Source organism: Bacillus rossius, chromosome 6 (assembly GCF_032445375.1).
Source record: "Bacillus rossius redtenbacheri isolate Brsri chromosome 6, Brsri_v3, whole genome shotgun sequence".
In the NCBI taxonomy this organism is placed as follows: domain Eukaryota; kingdom Metazoa; phylum Arthropoda; class Insecta; order Phasmatodea; family Bacillidae; genus Bacillus; species Bacillus rossius.
The window spans coordinates 67,067,457-67,090,548 of NC_086334.1; the positions used below are offsets into that span (position 1 = coordinate 67,067,457).

Here is a 23,092-nt window from a genome sequence, read left to right on the forward strand (position 1 = left end):
TTGCTCTATTTTAAGCTAAAAACACGTTTCAGGTGCTCTTGCACCTGGAACGTGTTTTTAGCTTAAAATAGAGCAAAATAAGTTGAGTGGCGTAGCCAGGATTTGTGTATGGGGGGTGTTAAGAAGCATGCCGCCCCTCCCCCCCCCCCCGTATTAAAGCGGGGGGTCCGGGGGTCCTCCCCCGGGAAAACTTGGATTTTAAGGTGTAAAATAGTGCTATTTTATCAGTTTTCGGTACTTAAATTTAAATATTGTAATGGTAAAATTTTTATTAATTTTAATATGAAATTTGTTTGAGTGATGAATAAGAAATTAATTAAAGATTTGGTGCTAAGGGGGGAGGGGTTTGAACCCCTAAACCCCCCCCCCCCCCCCTGGCTCAATTAAAGGGTAGCACCTGGTAATTGGGTGCTTAAGTCTTAACAACTGTTTTATAGAATTTAATTATTTTAATTGTGGCATCAAGTTGGCGACTGTAAATTTATTAACATATATTGTCTCACTGTGAACTGTATAAGTAGTATTTCTCCTAATCTGACTCGATCATTGTCACGGGCACTTTAATAAAGGCCAATGGCCGCAGTGACTGTTAATGAGGTTTGTTGTCTACTCCGGGCGTGCGGTGCTCGCATGGAGTAGCTACGACGCACTTGTTTAATGCCTGTGAATTAATAACTGTGTCCTAATGTCTTGTTCCATATTGTTTTATGGGGTCGAGCCCCCGGGGATTCGTGCCCTGATGTCTATTTGAGTCTAGTGGGGTCACGCCCGAGGCGCTCGCCTGACTCATTCCCGCTGGGCTAGGGGTGCGCTCCGAAAACGGGATCTGGTACTAGCGGTGCGGAGTACGGGCTTAGAGGCCATGGTCGGGACGACGTCAAGGTATATTGCTAGGACTTCAAGGAGATTTTACAAAGTATTGCTTTTTTTGTGTATGGGAGATAAGGGCAACAAAAGAACATTACCGTAACAAAGATTGGCTTCATAGCACTTTTTTTGAACCTGGTACTTGAAATATAAAATACGACCCCCTTGATAACCCAAAACGGTGCTTCTTCCCCTCTTAATAATAAGTTTGGACAAATGAAATAACTTAGATAAACCAGCAAAAAGATAACTGTTTTAGGTACCAAAAAAAACGTTCCTAGAATAAACTATGCAAAACTAAAATGCAGGCATATTTATTGGACGTGAAATAAGGAAACTTCAAAGTGATTTCCATTTTCAAGAAAAATTAAATGAACAGGAATTTGCAGCGTATAAGAGTTTTGTAAGTGTAGTGAAAGGATTTCTGGGCTATAAGAAAGATGAAAGCTATAAAAAACATAATAGATGAAAAGTGAAACTTTGTGTCGCTGTATGACATCTCATGTAATTTATATTTATTTATTTATTCACATAATCCTCAGTAATATATTTGTATATATTTAACAAATTTTACATGTTTATATTAAATAAAAGTTATATTGTAAATATAAATTGTTGCCTTCATTTACCCCTCCCCCCCCCCCAACCCAAACACCCACCCCCTGTAACACAAAATCTATTACCTCGTTTAGGGTAAAATTTCAATCCGGATTGAACCTGGAGTGGAGTGAACTCGGAGTGAATGTGTAACGAACATAGACTGACGAAATGGGCGAAATGTGTTTATGGTAAAATCACAATCCAGATTGAAATGTAAACAAGATCGAAGTTGGAGTCAACATGGACTTAAAATGTTGTGTTGCGATCTAATCGATGACAAAGCAAAGCAATATTAAAATATGTTTTTCAATCATTACGTCCAACAATAACTCTACTTCCATCTTTGTACACAAATTCCTCTGCACTTTTTTTTTTTTTTTGCCATTTTCAACTATTATGCCTGAAATGCAACGAGACCAATAACAAACAATGCAATATGGCGGTGGTTTACTCGTGCGTGTTTTCTTTTCACTCCAGTCCGTGTTTACAGTAAAATCTCAATCCGGATTCTTCAGTCCAGTCCACCTCAACAAGTGGAGTGGATTATCTCACTTCACTCCAACTTCAGTCCACAACAAAGCGTTTTAAGTAAAATTTCAATCTAGATTCCTCACTCCACTTCAGGTTCAATCCGGATTGAAATTTTACCCTAAACGAGGTATATGTGTGTTACAGTAATTTACTTATCATTTTCAGATTTAGAACTACAATAGTATTATAAATTAGGGAAAGATTGCCCCATGTATTTCTTATAGGACTTGGTGGCCTGTTGGCTTGCCAGTTGTAAAGTTTCAGCCATGTTCGGGTATGTCCGCCGTTCGTGGTTTATGATCAGGACTTAGACGCTCATTTCAGACGACGCCACATCCGACATATTGGAATCCACTAATTTTGAAAATCTGTAATTATTTAGCTAGAAATTCAGAAAAAAAGTAATCAGAAAATTCGCTTATTAAAATAATTATTGATTTGATTGAGTTCTGTTCTTTATCAATTCGTTGCTCAATGAAAAAATTTATTTCAAGTAAACAGATATTTATTTAATAAATTGTAATGAGAAAATCCTAAAGGAGGTATAAATTTCTCATCTACCAGCCTCCAATTGATTCAATAGAGTCTTGTCCTTGGTTATATCCTTGCTTGATACAAAAAAAAAGTATTTTATGAAAAATAACACTTTAAAAAAATTATGAAATAACCTAAAAGCGACAAATTCCTCATTCACCAGCCGCTAATAAACTGCCGATCACTGAAAATAAAATAAAGAACTAAAACCTATTGTGACACAATTCTTTATACATCGCTCCCTTGAAAACTAAAATTTTGTTCCATGCTTTAACTGCAAAATTATAATTGAAATATTCCAATCCCTCCATTTTTTTCCACAAAAAAAAACAATGGAAACAGACCACTTTGGTCAAATACAAAATCCTTCCCATTTCCCCCCCCCCCCCCCCCCCCCAATAATTTGACATAATAAACAATCAATCAAAAATATTTATTAAAGTAACCTATGTGAAATCTACAATAATGGAAATGTCTGAAATCAAAAACAACATAAAAGTAAATAAATAAGAATTTTTTTTTCGATAAAATTAAATATTTCTTAAAATCAGTAAGCCTTTACCAAAATATATAGACGCCAACCGCCGATGCTCCTCTGTCCCACAGGCCGTTATACCCCATTGACGTCTGCCCTGTAGCGTGTGAGTGCCACAAGCGTGCCTCGGTGCAGTCTGGTGCAATGTAGTGCAGCAATGAGAACGACCCCTAGGTCAATGTGTCAATAGCCGCCCACGCGGCTACCAAGTGTCCATGTGTTCCTCCACCGTGCCAGGTGGATATCATCTGCTAAATGTAGTTCCCAAACTTTATGTTTTTCTTTAATTAATTAATAATTTAAATTTAAATCTCATCATTTGTCTTTCTTAACTAATAAAAGTTTATTCACTGTGCAACCAGGCCACAAAACTCAGCCCTAATTGTTCCCGCGCTCTGCGTACTTCGCAGGGACTTACTGTGGTGGCAACTGCAATAGGCGCGTCATCGTCGCTTGTCCAGCTCAGAGGCCGTATGCATCTGCTTTGTTCGTCTGACTTAGTTGCAATAGCATAAGTAAATCTAAATCCTCTTTCATTGGCCCCGTAGCCGGCCTCACCACGGTGCAGCTTTAAAGAGCTCAATGCTTTACATAAACATTTTTTTTTCGCAACCAGACGTTCACGAATTTTAGCTTCACTACTCTTGTAGTCGACGGGCCGCATTTGAGCCCATCCTTGGGTGGGAAGCTGCATTAACTGTTTGACTTTCACCAGCATAGGGCCGTCCATGGACGAAACTTGTACATGCTTTCCTAACATATAATTTGTATTATTCTTTCGTGGGACTTCTGCTGTAGGCCACGTCACCACGTGAGAAACGTGAACATGGGAGCCTTCGCTCATGCTTAACCATCAATACGCTTAGCATCCCATGCAACATTGTCACTGTGTTAATTCATATGTAAACGAACTGATCTATATTTCCCGCGAGTTGTAGCAGACGTTCGTTTTCCGCACACCTTCTCCGGGACTCTGTCCATATGTGCTTCTAGTGTTTTGTAAAGTTAAGTAATTTGTGTTTCGTTATCATGAAGTGTTCATCGTGTACTATGCCACAAACTTTATGGGTCGTTTATTCTGTAGCCATGAGAGCCTCAGGCGGGCCTCACTTCCGCGGCTTCCTTGAACAGCTAATTTTGCATACCAATTCTTAAAAGTAACGCTCATGTTACGCATGTACGCACGGCCGTGGTCCGGCAGCAGCGAAACGCTCCGGGCTAAGTGCTGAGGTAGCACTGTGTAAAGGGTCTTTTCCGCATTAAATCAACAGCATTCTGTATCTCTTGTTCTTCATTTCATCAGTGCTGTCTCTTGCCACGTGGCCAGGAACCCTTCTTGAGAACTCACCGGGCATAAACTTTCCTAATTTCACCTTTCGAGACAGCCAGACGATGACAAAATACACATCCACATCAGATGAAAACTGTCAATTTTTTTCAGTATGTGCAAAAAGTTGTTAAAATTCTAAAAAACCTTTTTTTATCAAAACTGAAGACAGTTTTTGGAAGAAAGAACAATACAGTAAAACCTCGGTATAACAAACTTGAAGGGACTGATATTATGTGTGTTTGTTATAGCGAGGTTTCTTTATAGTGAGGTGAATTCAAAACCAACAAACAAATGATTTGTGATACAAAAGGTTTTTTCTGTAGCCATCATTATTTCAAAAAACACAGAAGTAATAGTAGGTACTCAGTATATAGCTACAATATACACAAAGTACTTACATACTTTTTAATACATGCTACAGAGTCCTCGAGCAGAGCAAATGAACATTAAGCAAACCAATCCGATTTGATTACAGTACATAATTATATTGTATATTATGTAATAATGGAAAAGAATAGCCACTATACACTAAAGATCACAATAAATTAAAATTTAAGAAATCTTTACTTCAGTAATACCTATTACTATTATTTTATTATTTACTTTTAGCTATTTCTGCTTTTTTATCTCCCTGATCTACTGCGTGTAGAATTTCCAATTTTGTTGTAATGGAAATTGCTTTCCTTTTTTTTTTATCCATTTTACGAACACTAACAATAAATTACTGAAAGTTAAGTCTCATTTATTATCGTACCGCACGAGATTTGTCCAACCATAACCTATTTACAAGCGAACAGATCTAACCCAGAAAAACTTAACCTCTAAACAAGATACATAACTGGTTAAATTATTTATTTCCCTCTACAACATGGAACAAAAACAACTTTCTAAACCTACAGATTTTAATTAAGAAACACTTCCACAGAATCTGTATCTGTTATCTGCATTTATTACAACACGGATAAACGATCACACATTTTCACAGAACAATGATGTAAATTGTTCACGTGATGAAATTTTCTAGGCAGTTTCGGAAGATCGATTACCTAATCGAAGTACGATAGCTTATGTTGGTAGTCAAAGTGCGTTTCAGTACGTCTGTAACTCTTACGTCTATGACCAATCAGTAGTAAGATGGCGGCAGTATTGTTTACTTGCCGAAGCATAATTTATTTACGAAGCAAAATTGACAATTTATGATAATCCTACAAAAATATTTTGAAGATTTTTCCATTTTACCTTCGCTGTAGCGGGTGTTTTTAGCATTGCATCCAAAAAATTCTTTGTTAAATAGAGGTATAAATACATAGGATTACATAGCAATTTGGCGGGACTTAACAGATGCTTCGTTACACCGAGGATTTCGTTATAAAGGATTTCGTTGTGCGAGGTTTTACTGTATTTGTACCAACTACACAATTTACATGAAAATGTTTAGTTTCTGCAAACATGTATTGTTACTCTATCCAAACACTTAACTATCTCAATGCTTTAAAAATTATATATACTACACAGAAAGAAAACAAAGCTAATTAATCACAAACAATATTCCTGGTGGAATTTTTTTTCCTTATTTATAAGACATTGAAACTACTTAGAATGAAAGACAGTTTTGTACTTCTTAAGTTGGTTTCAATAAAGTCTTAGTCTAAAATCATACATGAGTTGAAAGTGTTAAAACCAGTAAATTTGTGAACAGTAAAAAATGCTGGTGCCTTTAAGATCAGTTTTAATACAGCCCAAAATATAACAACACAAAAATTACTTGTTTTGCTAATCAGCATTAAAGGAGAATATATTACATATTTTCCAATCAAAATCTGAACTTAAATTGATAAATAATTGATTGTATTCTTAAATTGTTACCCAATTTACTTTCACATCTCATGTGTAATGATTGTGTGTGTAAAACACAATTTAAATTAAGTTTTTGGCACTTTTCTATCAGTACAGACACTGTAATACATGAGTAAAATGAATGTACAGTACAATGATATGCTGTTGTCTTCTTTATATTTCAAATGTAAATAAATATTTAACATACACAAAATTCTACAAACTACTGATCTACCACAAAATGCTTCATTCTTTAACATAGGAACTGAATCAACAAAAAAAAAATACTAAATATTAAACAAGTTGTACTAAAAATTCAACACAGTAGTTCCAGGTACTATTCATTTTTGGCAAACGAGTAACTTAACTCCATGAGTCAATTTCAAGAGAAATATTGCTGTTGTTGGCAAGAATTACAATTTTGACAACACTTGCTGAGCTAACCCCAATAAAACAAACACATTACAACTATCTTTGAAACTCCTTAAGGGGCCGCCAAATCAAGCACAACTGCATGTTACAACTTTTATTAAATGTATTTCACCTCAATAATCACTCTTTATTGCCATCCTAAGTAGTTATTTTACTAGTCTAAGCTGAAGAACTCTAAACTAAAAGATGCTATAATGGACTCAAGAGGTTTTATATCCTAAAAATATTTTTAGTGTCATATTGAAAATTTGACTTCGTTAAGGCACAACATGTAATTAATGGACTACCTGAACTTGGTTATAAACATATAAGACCTTAAGGAGGTATAGCTGTTGAATCCAACATAACATATTTTAGATTTATCAACAATTTAAGGACCATTTTCTACTTTAACTGCAGGTCATGCATAAAATACACAAAATTAAAGCTTTTTAAAAAATTGAATTTAAATAAAAATAACCATTTATTATCATCAGATATATTAATTAAAAGAATAAATACCAAAAAGACAAACCACAAATATTCTTTTTTATTAATAAACAAATATGGTCCATCTCTAAAGTTACTGGAAAAAATAAAGTATTTCTCTGACATCTGGGTTGACGTTGAGTGCAAGGTGGAATGAGCCCGCGACAACACAGAAGGCCAACGCTATCACTTCGCCTCGCTCATGTACGTGCTCTCAGCTATTTCACACCAGTAAGTCAATAAAAGAACGCCACAAAATTTTTGCACTTAAACACACACTGCCTACTCAAAAATAAGCACCACATTAGAAAATAATACTGACCAATTTCAATATAAATAAGTTGATTGCATAAAAAAACTGCTTCCTAGTTTCTACCGAAATAAGACAAACACAATAATTAAAATTCTCATAAACCTAAACAGCTTTGTATGTACATACATTGATTTATTTTACATGGTTCAATAGTGTTAATATAAATTCATACATTTATACTGGTAGCAATCTTTTTTTTTACTCTGTGGGTACCAGAGAACTAAAGTAGGAAACCATTACTAATGAGTCACGACAAACAATTTTCTTCAATCCGTTAAGAACATCACCAAATATTTAAAATCTCCTAGCCAAAAAAATCCAATAAAGCAAAAATGCAAACAAATTAAGAATTTTATAATACACACAAAACAATAATTTCTTCTTTGGTAACAAAAACCACAAAATTGAAGGTATAAAATCTCAGCAAAACCCATAAAACTAACACTGACTACAAGCAATGCAGGTGCCTAATTGCAAGGCAACAAAGGAACTATCTTCTAGGATGATCGATAGCCATTGGGGTTTTTAGACTGCCATCGCCAAACACTTTCACCTGAAACACAGGAAATCTGATAGTTACTATACATATGTTCATACAGTAGAACCCTTTTTTACACTATTGAAGGGGGGTGTCTGAAAATGTTGTAAAATGTGAGAAAGTGTAAAATAAGGAAAATGTATGAAAAATCCTTTTTTTTTGCTCAGAGAACTGCAATATTATATGACCTAAAAATATCGTACTCTAACATACACATAATTTTTCATTATGAGTGTCTGAAGCATATCTAAAAAGAATAATTATACACTTAAGTCCCATATTTACATTCTGTAGAGTGTATAAGGTAAGCATACACTCTACGTACATAGGTACTTTCATACCTACTTAAATTAGCAATTCATAATAACATGATATTAACAGGATAAGAACATTACCAAAAATATCACAAAACATAAGGAAAGTGTACTAGAGCAAATGTTATATTTTTCAAAGAAACAAAAAAATACCGTAAAGTTTCTCAGAAAATAATGAACGGGTACATTTGAGGCCTTTGCACCCACAAACCATTCCTTCACATGTTCTTCAAGTTCCTCATATTTTGATGCACGAATGTATTTTTTCTTCTTAGAAAAACCACCACACTGAGATGCATTTTCTCCAGTTATTTAACGATTTTTCACAATTGTGTTCAGAGTTGAAATCGGCACACCTAACCTCTGTGAGTGAAACACAAGCACCTTTGTGCTCGTTCACATACTTTAAAAAGTTGAGTTTTTCATCAACCAAAAATGTTTTCGGTTTTTTACATGCTGCCTCTTGTTATAGTACGTACAGATAAAAATACAGTAAATTACTCACAGAAAAAAAAAAGTTTTCTCTTATTCACAATATCATTTGTTGCCGACCACGTTACCCTTAACAGACGTCAACAAAGATTTAATACCGGGAATGAACCGTGTTTTATTGCATTATCGTCGCACATTTTATACTAAAATCAAGTTTGAAAAGTATAGGTGCAATTCTTATTTGAAAAATGTACGGCATTTGCCAGTGGATTATGAGAGCAACCGAAGAGCCTAGATGACAGCTGACATTTTTAACTAATGGGTATGTGCATGGGATCGTGAACTTACAAAAAAGAACAAGAAAATCCTGCTGTTAGTTGACAACTGTCCTGCACATACCCATATTGAAAACTTGAAAAACATAACCCTGGTGTTTCTGCCTCCAAACACGACATCAGTGTTGCAACCCATGGATCAAGGGATTATTCGAGCTTTGAAATAACATTTTCATAAAAACCTTGTCCTGAAAATGATCCAGTTACTAGACGGCCGCGGAAGCAGTAGTGTTCAGATCACTGTTCTTGATGCTATTCTAATGATTCAAGATGCCTGGACCCAACTCAAGCAAGGGACTATTTTTAACTGTTACAAACATGCTGGTTTTATCCGAAGCAATGTAGCCTGTAGCATAACTTAGAACGCAGATGATTTTAAAGAAGGAGACGACGTACCGCTGAGCACTTGGGCGAGGGCTATTGATAAGCATCAGTTACCCATAACAAACGAGGACTTTGAACAATACGCGTGTGTCGACGATGCTGTCGCCCCTTTCTGAAGAACCGTCTGATGAAAACATTGTGGAAAATATCATCGCCAACGACGCGAATGGCAAAGTTAGCGATGGTGATGATGACGAACCAGCGGAGAATCACCCTACCGTGAGTGTGTCTGATGTTCTGAAGGCTGCGGAAACGCTCAATGTGTTTGTTCCGACTAACTTCGATGATGATCTAATGAAAACAACGATGTCACGAATTCACAATGCTGTTCGAAGTTCTTACTAACGAACAAAAGCTTGTCAAAAACAAACTCAAATAACCAACTTTCTACGTTAGTTAGTAACAGAGTTTTTCATGTAGTGCGTGCGTATGTAATTTATCTCTTTGTATTACAGTACATTATGTACCTATGTTTATAATTGAAATGTGCAAGAACCATTAAAATAAAGTATATGTAATTATATATCCTACAAAATGTTTTATTTACCTAAGCAGTTTTGTACGTCAACCGGTTAGTACGACATAGTTTTGCCGGTCCCTTGAAGATCGTTATATCCGGATTCTACTGTAGTTTCATTTGAAGTTTATGTGAGGGTACATCCGAAAGTTCAAGTGATGATTGTATCTATTGAAAAATACTCCTTCATTTCTCCTTGCACCTCTTTTAAAATATAAGTATTGATCTTATTAACAATATAATTTTTTGGCGCCAATATTTCTCTTGCGCACAAACACTGAACACTATTCAAATTTTGTTGCAAGTCCGGGAAAACTTGGGTAATAAGATCCACATCATTTTCTACTAAATTACAAAATTCTACCTCAAAAATTAAAAAAGTTTAAGTATTGCTTGGTGGTCACAGAAATATGAAATTGAATAGTGAATTGACCGTTGGTATTACAGTATTAGATTGGTGAATTATTTAATTTACTTATTCAAATGCCAGATGGCATTAAATTTCATTCAACTTAATAAAACTCTCAGTCGGATGATCATACATACCAATATTTATTTTTTTGCCCTTCAAAAAAATATATATATATATTTTTTTTAATTTATAAAAAGTGTCCTATGTCCTTTACTATACCCTTGAAAATATGCGCACAAAATTTCACGATGATCGGTTGACTAGTTTCCGCATGAAAGCGTAACAAACAAACAAACTCACAATCACATTTATAATATTAGTAAGGATAGCATAAACAAACAGAGTAAATTGCAGGAAGTAGATTATAGGCACGTCGTAATAACGCGAATTTTTTTCATTGCATTAAATGAAGTTAAAACGGGCCTGAAATAAACTGGTGCAAAAAGCAGGAAAACATAAAATGCATTAATGTAAAATCGGGGTTCTACTGTATCACGTAAGTCCGTATATAGTAAACTGGCTGCAGTACCCGGCGTTGCCCGGGCTGAACACAGGGTAGGGTGACCTTTTTCGGAATCAGATGTAGTTAGTAATTGTCTTCTTAATTTAAATGTCAAGTGTGCAAAATAATTTATATCACTTTCAGATCCCAAAAGACGTTGTTCTGCCAGTGTATAGTTATTTACCAGTATATATATAAAAATTGGTGGTCTGTATGTAATCCAGACTATATAAAGCACTATAGAGAAAAGCTGAAAAATAAGAGATTACTAATATTGAAAAGATTCCATCATCTAGCTAAAGCTCGGCATGCATTGCAATGCGCCATTCAGTTTTGTTTTGTAATATGTTTGAAGTAGTTACACATATACAAATCATCTATCCATCTCTCTAAATATCTCTCTATATCTATATATCTATATATATATATATATATATATATATATATATATATATATATATATATATACACACACCTATATATCTATCCATCTATATATATCTATATATATCTATCTATATATATACACACCTATATATCTATCCATCTATATATATATATATCTATATATCTATATCTATATATATCTATATCTATATATATAACTATATATATATCTACAAGATGCCCGACCCGGCTTCGCACGGTTGTATTAATTGCGGGGGGGGGGGGGGGGGGGGGGGGAATGAGACCAAATCTCTTATTTACAGTTATAATAAATGAAATATAATGAAAAGTAATTAATTTTGACAAAAACTTAATACAATGCTTTGTAATGTACCGAAGAAAAAACGAATAGCACCGATGGTTTCCCGACTCTCGAGCACGCAACGTTGTCATGGAGACTAAGTACCCACTATTTCCCGCGCTTGAACACCAATCAACATTGATGATCAGTTTATTATTAATAATAAATTATTAAGACAATTAATCGAAATAAAAACTATCCTATCTCTCAAGTTGGGTCGAACTGCACATGGTGTGCGAATTTTATTATAATCGGTTAAGTGGTTTAGGAGTCCATTGAGGACAAACATTGTGACACGAGATTTATATATATTAAGAAGATATATCTATATATATACACCTATATATATAACTATATATATATCTATATATCTATATATATACACCTATATATCTATCCATCTATATATATCTATCTATATATATATATCTATATACATCTATATCTATATATAACTATCTATCTATATATACACATCTATCTATCTATATATATACATCTATCTATCTATATATATCTATCTATATATACATCTATCTATCTATCTATCTATATATATACATCTATCTATCTATTTATCTATCTATCTATATATCTATCTATATATCTATCTATATATCTATCTATATATCTATCTATATATCTATCTATATATCTATCTATATCTCTCTCTATATATCTATATATATCTATCTCTCTCTATATATCTCTCTCTATATATCTCTCTATCTCTCTCTATATATCTCTCTATCTCTCTCTATATCTCTCTATATATCTCTCTATCTCTCTCTATATCTCTCTATATATCTCTTTATCTATCTATCTCTATCTCTCTCTCTATATCTCTCTATCTCTCTATCTATCTATCTATCTCTATATATCTATCTCTATCTATCTCTATCCATATATCTATATCTATCTATCTCTATCTATCTCTATCTATCTCTATCTATATGCATATATCTATGCATCTATGCATCTATCTATGCATCTATGCATATATCTATGCATCTATGCATCTATCTATCTATGCATCTATCTATCTATGCATCTATCTATGCATGTATGCATGTATGCATGAATGCATGTATGAATGAATGAATGAATGAATGTATGCATGTATGCATGCATGTATGTATGTATGTATGTATGTGTATATATATATATATATCTCTATTTATCCCTCGAAAGAGAACAGATATTCGGAATTTCAGAAATTTTCGAAATTTTGGGGCTTTGTCCCTAGAGAAGGGGGTATGTTAAAGGACCTTGAATGGCTCGGAAACACTCAAAATCTAAAGAGAATAGATTTTTGAAAATTTTGAATCTTCGAAATTTTGGGGCTTTGACTGCTTGTGGGGGGAGGTTCGTTTGAGGACCCTGAATGGCTAGGAAACACTACAAATCGCAAAAAAGTATATATTTAAGAAAAATTTTAAATTTTTTGAAATTTTGGGTTTTTGCATTTTTATACCGCGCCCCCCCCCCCCCCCCCCTTCTCCCAAGTTTGATGGAGAAGACGTCTTTGGGTAAATTTTACACCATTCCCCGGACACTTTAGTTCATAACGACTTAATTTTAATATAATTTCCTAAAAATTTTTGAAATTTTGGGGCTTTCACTTTTGTGGAAGGGGGTGGGGTGGAGGTTCAGGAACTCGAATGTTTCGGAACACTCCATCTCGAAAGAATGGATCTTTGAAATTCTTGAAATTTTCTCAATTTTGGGGCTTTTTCCCCAGAGGGGGAGGGGTGATTTGCTCGGCAGACATAAAGGAATACACTAACAATAATTTGTATAGCTATGACACACATTAAATAAAATTAAGATATATTTTTTTAACCTGTTTAAAGATTATTTTTTTAGACAAAAGATAGATTATATCCTGGGGATGGACATAGACTATCTCCTTGCCAAATTTCATTATGATCCGTTCAGCCGTTCAGCTGGGAAAAGGTAACAAACAGACAAACAGACAGACAGACAGACAGACAGACAGACAGACAGACAGACAGACAGACAGACAGACAGAGTTAATTTTGCATTTATAATATTAGTATTGATAAACAAGAGGAACAGTGTAACTGCAATGTAGGCATTCAAGTATATCTGACCCCCCCCCCCCCCCCCCCCCTTCATTTCCCAAAAGTAACAGTGTTCGTTTTACGCAGTTTTGAAGAAACAATGCCAATAAATTATTATGGCATGTTTTGAATTAGTGCAGTCATAGTTTAAAGGTTTTTTTTTTTTTTTACATTAACATCAATTTTAATTTCTATGTGCACGCAATGGCAACAGCACTTGTGTAACGTTTAATGAAATGAAATCAATTAATAATGTGAATATCAGCAAACAGCTACTTCCCTCCCAACTTTGTAAATGACTTTATTAAAAAATATTAGGTTTTTATAATCAGAAACGACACTTGATTAAGTTTTACAGTATGATGTAAATAACAGTTTTCGAGAGGTATTTGATCATAATTGTTTCAAGATCTTATGGGATTTCTGATTACCTGCTTACTTAATTGGGAAAAAGTAACTTAAAATAATTTTGATTTGTTGATTTTTTGTGTAGTTAAGTTTCATGTGCTTTTACTTTTTTTTAAGTATTTTCTGTTGTATTTTCTTAATTTGTGAATGCATGGATACAGGGAATGTTCTGGAAGGTGCTAGAAAAATCTGGCTGATGCTATGTTTTATCAGTAGTATAAGTGTAAGAGAAAGAGAGAGACATGGAATGGAAAAAACTTTAGTTGGTCAAGTTGTTTGTTGATAGTGCTTGGGAATCACGTCACACGGGCATCCTTGTAGCCATGGAGTCAGTCAGTGTCTGTACGAGATTGCGTGTCGGGTGATGGCTCAGATTAAAAAATGCATGTGAAGGCAGAGAATTTTATGGCAGTCGTTAGAGCTCCACCATTTATATTCAACTTTTTTTGTGTTTAAAACTTTTAATTGTAAATTGTGGCCATAGTTGCTGGTAACAGCCCACAACGATGATACCGTAACGTAGTCATTGTTCCGCGGACAGAGTCCTTCGCCTTGTACTTTGAATTGCAAGCAACTATGGGATTTATTGCAAATAGTAAATAACTTTCAACTGTCAGTACACACGAACAGTAAATTTGTGTTTTGGATCAGTGCAAATGTTTTGTGCGTACAGTTTGTATTTTCGACATGAATTTGTTTTCGTGGTTGGGAGATGGTGGATTTTCGTAAAGGATAAATAAAACAATGAAAATAAGTTTTTGTCTGAAAGATAATATTTCAGTAATCAATCATCGACAGTAACATTTAGTTTGAGAACTTAAATATTTTCTTCAACATTTAAACCAATTTTCAAGTGTTTATGTATGTGTATCTAGACCACTTTTGAGCTGACTGAAGGTCTGGACTCTTACAGTGGGAACAACTAGTGAGTTGGTTGAGATTCTGTTGCAATGTACCTGTGATTGGCTGATATTTTTGTATGTATTTTTGTGATTGGTTGTAAATTACGTCACATAAGCGACCTTGGCCCTTTCGGAGGACAAAGGGCAGCCATGGAGATAGAATGTGATTGTGGTACTAAAAAGGTTGTGGATTAATATATTAATGTAGGGGAAGAGAAAATTTTGCTGCTGTGATCTGGGCTACACCAAACTTGAAACTGCCACAATGATGTTAGAGTAACTGCATCACTGTTCCACGAATGCAGTCCTTCGGCTTGTACCATGAGCCATGAGTTGCAAGCAACCACAGGATTAAACATCGAACAGTATATATTTTAGTACTTTTAGTATCAATGAACAGTTAATTTGTGTTATAGAGTCAGTGAAGATGTTTTGACCGACCTGCTTGTATTTTTTTGACGTGTATACATCTATAAAATTGCTTCCATAGTGGGAGGAAATTCAAAAAACAAATGATAACAAAATCGGGGGATACAGTTTGGTGTTGCTACACATCTATCATCTACATCCAAAATTTAGTTACACCACTGAATAGCTACAGGATCAAAGAATTCATTATGCTCAGTGAGGACTGTGACGCATCGTGTGCAGTGGAGGGGGAAGCGCCGCCATTTTGAGGGCTTTTGCTGCGTTTCGAGATTTCCATTTAGTATAAATTTTGACTCGAAGAAGCTACGACGTTCGTTTAAGTTTCAATTGTCAGCCTTCGTCAAAATCTATCAATAGCACATATAAAACATTAGTGTACAATAGTTAAGTGAATATATATGGTTGACGTCAACCGGGGCTCCGCCCCCTTGAGCCTGGCCAGACGTCGTTCCCTTCCTCTCTTTTCGTCCCCCCCCCCCCCCTTTTTTGTCCACCACCGACGGACATGGGCGTGTGTGGAAGTGTGTGTTAAAACTGCGTGCCAGACTGCAAGGAGGCATTTCGAGTCAGCGCGACGCCCCTTTTCTGAATTTATTTTATATACACTCCTTTATAATTCTTATTCTCTAGTCCCAGTGCTGGGTGGGTCATCAGTGTCACTTGTGTCGCTGTTGTTCGGAGTTAGGGACGCTGCCCGGGCAAACCCGAACAGGCACAGACTTGGACAAGGCTAGAAAGGTCTCGAAAGAGCCACCTTAGTGTATAAGAACTTTCTGCTGTGTTCTTCCACCGTCGAGGCACGAGGCCGCTGAGTAACCCTGCCCGGGCGTGGCGCAATCGCTGGCGCACGATATTAGCGCGAGCGACGCTGCGCTCGAGTCAGTCCGTCATCACCACCGGTCGGGAGCGCACGCGTCTGCAACCCGGGGACTTCATCTCTTGCTAAACTTTGATCGAGTAATTCTGGCATGTAAAGTAATCTCCAAAAACCTTTTCATTTTATCCCCGGGGCGTCTCTCAACCGGCGGGCTGTTTAACTAATCGTATTTCTCGCTTAGAGACTTTCACTAATCTTCCTACGTAGAGACTTTGTGTGTAGCCACGAGAGTGAGCTAACTTCATCTAATCTGGTCCGTGCCTCGGCATTTTAACAGTGTAACGTAATCATGTATGTGAGATCGGGCGGAAGGAATAAAAGGCATAAAATCTAGTACTGTGAGTATTCTTTACTGACCACGTGGTACTTCCTTACTATAGCTAGGTGTGAGGCGTACCCGGCGCCTTAAGATCGGGCTAGGCAGGGTCAGTCAATACTCCAAGCAACAGAAATAGGGCTGGTAACTCGCCTCGCTCGGGTCACGTCACACCCTGAGAGAGAGGTTTAGCCGGGGTCCACGTGCCCTTACACGTGGTGGCGCCCAGTTCCATCAGAGACTGTCGGGATCCACAGCCGAGTAGCCCTCAATTGGCGCCCAAGAGCGCGGGGCGAGTTACCTCTTCCGCGGAGACCAGAGCGTGTGAGTTACGCGGTTGTGCACCGAAACACGGGAGCCTGGAAGATAATGGACCGGCCGGCCACGTGGCACGTGACAAGGTCAAGAGCGCGCACAGCCCACGGAACTCCCAGCGAGCGGCCGCGTGATCGCATCCCGGGCGAAAACAGCTGCCCAGACGGTGAGTGTGTGTGTGAGTACCGCCAACCGCGTCGCGCGCGTAGCGAGGAGAAGAGAGACGCCCACCTGTCTCACCACCACACACCACCATGTCGGACAACCACGGACAGAACCCCGGACCGGACCCTATCCAGGCAAGCGAACTGTTTCAACTAAATGCCATGTACTGTGCCGTTTGCGCACGACCACGTCAGATGGGCGGGGCAGCAGGGGTCTCGTGGACGGACACGTGTGTATGCTTGGGACAGTATGACGGGCCACGTGTGCAGGGACTAACAGTGCGGGCGAAACATCACGGACTGGAATACAGGAAATGCACGAGTATGGAATGTGACGGGGAGGCGCGGGAGGGAGGATGGTGTAGGAACTGTCGAGCTTTTAAACACACCAAGAGTCTGACTAAGCCCGAGGTGACATCACTACGAGACGAGTGGTACACGTGTCAGTGGTGCCAACACGTGAGACAGACGGCGCAAGACACCAGCGGACCGACGGACCACATCCCGGACCAACCACGGGCTAGACTCACGCTAGTAGGCCACGTGGAGCTCCCCGAGTTCGCCGGCAGGACCAGTGACGACCCGCGGAAGTTCTTAACCACGTGCCGGGGGCGGCTGGACCGGTATGGAGTGCCGGAAAACGAGTGGGCGGACCGCGTTTGGAACGCACTCAGAGGGGACGCGAAGACGTGGTGGCAGATTGTGCATGAGTACGATATGCCGTGGCCAGACTTCACGAGACGTTTCGAAGCGCGATTCGCAGACGTGAAGGCGGATATGAGGGCGCGCGCTGAACTTTACTGTCTCGAACAACACCAGACGGAGACGGCGGAAGCTTTCGTCGTGAAGAAGGTGCGGCTGTACAAGCCGTTGTTCCCTGACAGCGAACCCACGGAGATGTTGGAACATGTGGTTGAGCTGATGCGCCCGGAGATCCGCCCCCACTTACGCGCGGTGACGCAACTGACGGCGGAAGAGTTCATCCAGTACGCCCGCGCCGTGGAGCTGGACTTGAAAGCCGCGAGACCGACCAAAATAACTACGTCAGCTACCGCTAAGGCCGAGACCACGACCACAGCAGACGCTAGGGCACTGGTGCCCTACGTCACGCCCAACCCTGACGGCAACACGAGACGCGGCGGGGCCGGCCAGGGCAGCCAACCTCCACCAGCGTGGCGGACGCGCGCCATCGGCGCCGGCCCACCACCACAGTGCCACACGTGCCCGGCAGGCACGTTTCATTGGCACGAAGACTGCCCGGTGCGCAACAAATACTGGCCGGACTTCGCAGCGCGTCAGCAGGCGGGAAACGGGCGACAGGGGGCGGCGAGCTAAAGCAGTTCTCCTCCCCCGCACCACCAACAACAACAACGACAGGGCCACTCCTGGGCCACGTGGGCGCGGCGGAAGCCAACCTGCTGCGAATCCCGGTGGTCGTCAACGGGCACGCTGTTCACGCGCTCGTTGACACCGCCGCCAGCTATAACTGCGTCACGACGCGGGTGGTTGACCCCGCCAAGTTCGAACCCAGGGAAGGGCGCCTGCACCTGGCCACGACAGGGGACGCCTGTCACACCCAGGGCGTCACGACGTTGGAGGTGTACGTGCGGGACAAGCTGTCAACAACGACAGCCGTGGTGGTGGAGCAGCTGCGGGAGGATGTCATCCTGGGGCTCCCATGGCTCTCCGAACAGCACGCCTACATCGACGTCCGGGCCTGGTGCGTGCACGTCGGCACCCGGGGACGACGGAGCGTCTACGGACTGGGGCAGCCCATACCACCCAAAGAACCCAAGGTCAGTCTCGACGAGTTCCGCCACGGGGTCCCCCCGGAAGTCCTTGACCGCATTCAAAACACCCTAGATCAGCAGTGCAGTGTGTTCGCGGCCGCGGACCCGTTAACACGTACCACCCTAGCTGAACATGCCATCCCGACTTATCCTCATGAACCCATGTTCATCCCACCTGGCAGTTACGAACACGTAGGTAAGCAGGCCATCCTTGAACAGATCCAAGAAATGCTCCAAGACGGGATAATCGAGCCCAGCGAGAGTCCCTATAACTTCCAAATAGTTTTGGCGGAGAAGAAGGACGGGAAGTTACGCTTTTGCGTTAACTTTAAACCCATCAACAAAATCACTATAAACGCACCACCACCCCTCTTGAGCATAGCTGACACCCTAGCACGGCTGGGCAACGCAAAAATCTTTTCATCTCTGGATCTAAAATCGGGCTATTGGCAAGTGCCTATAAAACCGGAAGACAGGCCTAAAACAGCTTTCACCTCACCAGACGGACGCCGATTCCAATTCTGTGCGATGCCATTCGGCCTACAAGACGCCCCCGCTACTTTCCAAGGAATGATAACGAAAGTCCTGGATAACTACTCCGGCAAGTTCGCTGCGGCATACTTAGATGATATAATCATATGGTCACAAACGTGGGAGGAACACGCACACCATTTAGCGCTAGTATTAGAACGACTAGCTACCCACGGCCTAACTTGCAACAGAGAGAAATGTCATCTAGGAACTACCGAGCTGGGCTTTCTGGGGTTAGTTGTCAATGCGGAGGGTAACAGACCGACGGAGGAACAACTGCGCGTCATCCTAGACAAAGAGCCCCTGCGCACACGCAAACAGCTACAAAAATTCCTCGGCCTAGCCAATTGGCTTCGAGCTTTCATCCCGGAGTTTTCCATTGTAGCCGCCCCCCTGACGGACCAACTGTCACCCAAGCGGCCGTTCAGGTGGACCGCCGAGACCCAGAAGGCTTTCGACGAGCTGAAACGCAGGTTTGCCAACTGTCACTTACTAGCGCGCCTCGACCCGGCCAAGCCCTTGATCGTGCAGACAGACGCAAGTGAGGAAGGGATAGGGGCAATACTTTTACAACTCGATGAAGAAGGGGCGCCACGAGTCATAGAATACTACAGCGCAAAGTTCGGTGACGTGGAGAGGCGATACAGCGTCAACGAGAGGGAATGTCTGGGGGTAGTCTGGGCCCTTAGACGCTATCGGCCGCACTTGGAAGGACAGAAGTTTACGTTGCGCACGGACAGCCAGTGTTTGAAGTGGTTGGCTACGATGCAGGGCAGACGATCCAAGCTGACGCGGTGGGCCATGTTGCTGCAGTCGCTAGACTTTGAGGTAGAGCATGTGCCCGGGAGACAGAATGAGCTAGCGGACGAGCTGTCACGCGACCCGGACAGCACTGCCATCGCCCGAGATGACGCAGATTGGGAGGAGCTGTTGCCGCCCACTAGCGCCCGCCAGACTAACCAGGCTCAAACACCCACGCCATATGCGGCCGTTTGCGCGGTTATCCCCGACACCACGCCGACACTGCCACCGGGCGCCGAACTGGATGACCTTGACGCATACGTACGGGCGGTGAAGCTGACGGACGCGGAGACGCAGGAGCTCGTACGACGATGCGGAGAGGCTAACTGCGAGGGATACCGAGTGGTTGACGGACAGCTGCTGGCACGCCCGAAAGGGACAGAGGATCCATGGCGGACGTTCGCACCGGGACCCACGCGGAGGGAAATCTTTGATATGATGCATGTCAACCGGCTAGCCGGACACCCAGGGGCGGACCAGACACTTCGTGACGTCCGAGGACTGTTCCACTGGCCCGGGGTGGCGAAGTTTGTGAGAGACAGCCTGCGCATAGTCGGCATTGTCAGCGCCGTAAGACGCGCCGGTCAGACGGGACAGCCCAGCAAGTACCGAGGCAGCTGACGGAGCCGTTTCACACGGTCGCACTGGACCTGATGGGGCCCTACCCGCCCTCAGCCAAGGGGAAAAAGTTCCTTCTAGTAGTCACCGACTGCTTTACCCGCTGGGTAGAGGCGTACCCGCTCTCCAATGCCCGCGCCGGCACCATCGCGCGAGTCCTAGAGACGGAATTTTTTCCTAGGTGGGGCTACCCTAGGGTGATTCTAACCGACAATGCCACACAGTTCACTGGTCGGACGTGGACCCAGCTGGGGAAGAAGTGGAGGGTGATTTTACACACCACCCCCGTATACCACCCCCGCGCCAACTCGACAGAACGGAGAAACCAAGAGATCAAGGCGCAGCTACGCCTCCGTCTCGCTGACGACCACTCGCAATGGGATACCCACATTCCCCAGATACTTTACTGCCTCCGGCGGCATGTGAACGCGGCAACGGGAGAGACACCCGCCAACATGGTGATGGGGCGGAACCTTCCCCTCCCCGGGGAATATCACGTGAGGCAGCAGCGGGAGGCGGGGCAGGAAGTAGAAACGCACGAGCGCAGGCTGGAGCGGCTGTCAGAGGCGCGTGACGCGGCGCGGCGGCACCAGACAGCATATCAGACGCAACGCACGCCGGAAACCCCACACCCACCCCCCGTCCTGAACCCAGGGCAAATGGTGTATGCAAGGCTGCACCCGCTTTCCGCCGGGCACCGGAACTACTGTGCCGGGCTAGCGCCCAAATGGATAGGCCCCGTACCTGTCATAAGGGCGGGCCCTACAATGGTCACCATCAAACTGCCCTCAGAGCGGGCCGCCAAATACCATAGGGATGATATCAGAATAGCGCATGAGGCGGAAGAGACTGATAAGACGGGGAAGACGGAGAGCGGGGTAGCGGCGCAGCCATTGGCTGCAGAGGGTGCTGAAGGGACGGAGGGGCCGAAGGACGGAGGGGAGGTACGGCCAGAGGAGGCGGAAGAGGGGGAAGAGACGGCGAGCGGAGGGGTGGCGCGGCCAGAGGAGGCAGAGGAGGGGAAAGAGACGGCGAGCGGAGTGGCGGCGCTTCGAGAGGGGGTGGAGGGGGTAGAGGAAACAGGCGAGACGGAGAGCGGAAAAGCCGCATGGCCGATTACGTCAACCCCGACGGACACTGAAGGGGGCGGGTTTAGAGGTTTCCCGGAAGTAGAGGCAAGGCTGGAGGCACCTGTTGTGGCGGCGGGGACCCGGCCGCGACAGATGTTAGAGGACTAGAAGGCGAGGTCTCTCCATTTAGGGGGTTCCTCAATGACATGGGCGGAGGGTTAGGAGGCCAAGCTGGGCCGCAACCACTCATATGGGAACCGGATGAGGCAGAGAGTAGACCCGGATCACCGGAAGAACCGCTATGGCCCCTCCACTATTCTCTAGCGGACTCCACGTTCAGCGTGAGGGTGGAAGAGCCGACTGATGACGAGAGAGAAGCGGGCGGGTCGGCGGACGCCGCGACGGAAGTGCCCACACCCGCACCACGGTACAATCTCCGGCCACGCCCCCCGCCAGTCAGGGGAGGGGGTGACGGCGCACGGAATGAGGGTGACCAAAGCCGGTGCAAGCGGAGGGAAGCGTCGCCATGCCAGGCTGTTTCGGAGGGGGGCAATTGACGTCAACCAGGGCTCCGCCCCCTTGAGCCTGGCCAGACGTCGTTCCCTTCCTCTCTTTTCGTCCCCCCCCCCCCCTTTTTTGTCCACCACCGACGGACATGGGCGTGTGTGGAAGTGTGTGTTAAAACTGCGTGCCAGACTGCAAGGAGGCATTTCGAGTCAGCGCGACGCCCCTTTTCTGAATTTATTTTATATACACTCCTTTATAATTCTTATTCTCTAGTCCCAGTGCTGGGTGTGTCATCAGTGTCACTTGTGTCGCTGTTGTTCGGAGTTAGGGACGCTGCCCGGGCAAACCCGAACAGGCACAGACTTGGACAAGGCTAGAAAGGTCTCGAAAGAGCCACCTTAGTGTATAAGAACTTTCTGCTGTGTTCTTCCACCGTCGAGGCACGAGGCCGCTGAGTAACCCTGCCCGGGCGTGGCGCAATCGCTGGCGCACGATATTAGCGCGAGCGACGCTGCGCTCGAGTCAGTCCGTCATCACCACCGGTCGGGAGCGCACGCGTCTGCAACCCGGGGACTTCATCTCTTGCTAAACTTTGATCGAGTAATTCTGGCATGTAAAGTAATCTCCAAAAACCTTTTCATTTTATCCCCGG

At 42.3% G+C, this 23,092-nt stretch overlaps 1 protein-coding gene across 2 annotated transcripts in view; it reads right to left on the bottom strand.

Moving 5' to 3' along the window:
- Window positions 1-4,788: 4,788 nt before the first annotated feature.
- The window catches only part of LOC134533278 (UDP-glucose 4-epimerase), a 51,294-nt gene continuing 32,990 nt past the window's right edge, over window positions 4,789-23,092 (bottom strand). For both annotated transcript variants that reach the window (XM_063370729.1, XM_063370730.1), the window contains exon 8: window positions 4,789-7,999. In XM_063370729.1, the coding sequence (XP_063226799.1) occupies window positions 7,944-7,999 (56 nt within the window). In that variant the 3' untranslated portion in view covers window positions 4,789-7,943. The remainder of the gene's footprint in view (window positions 8,000-23,092) is intronic.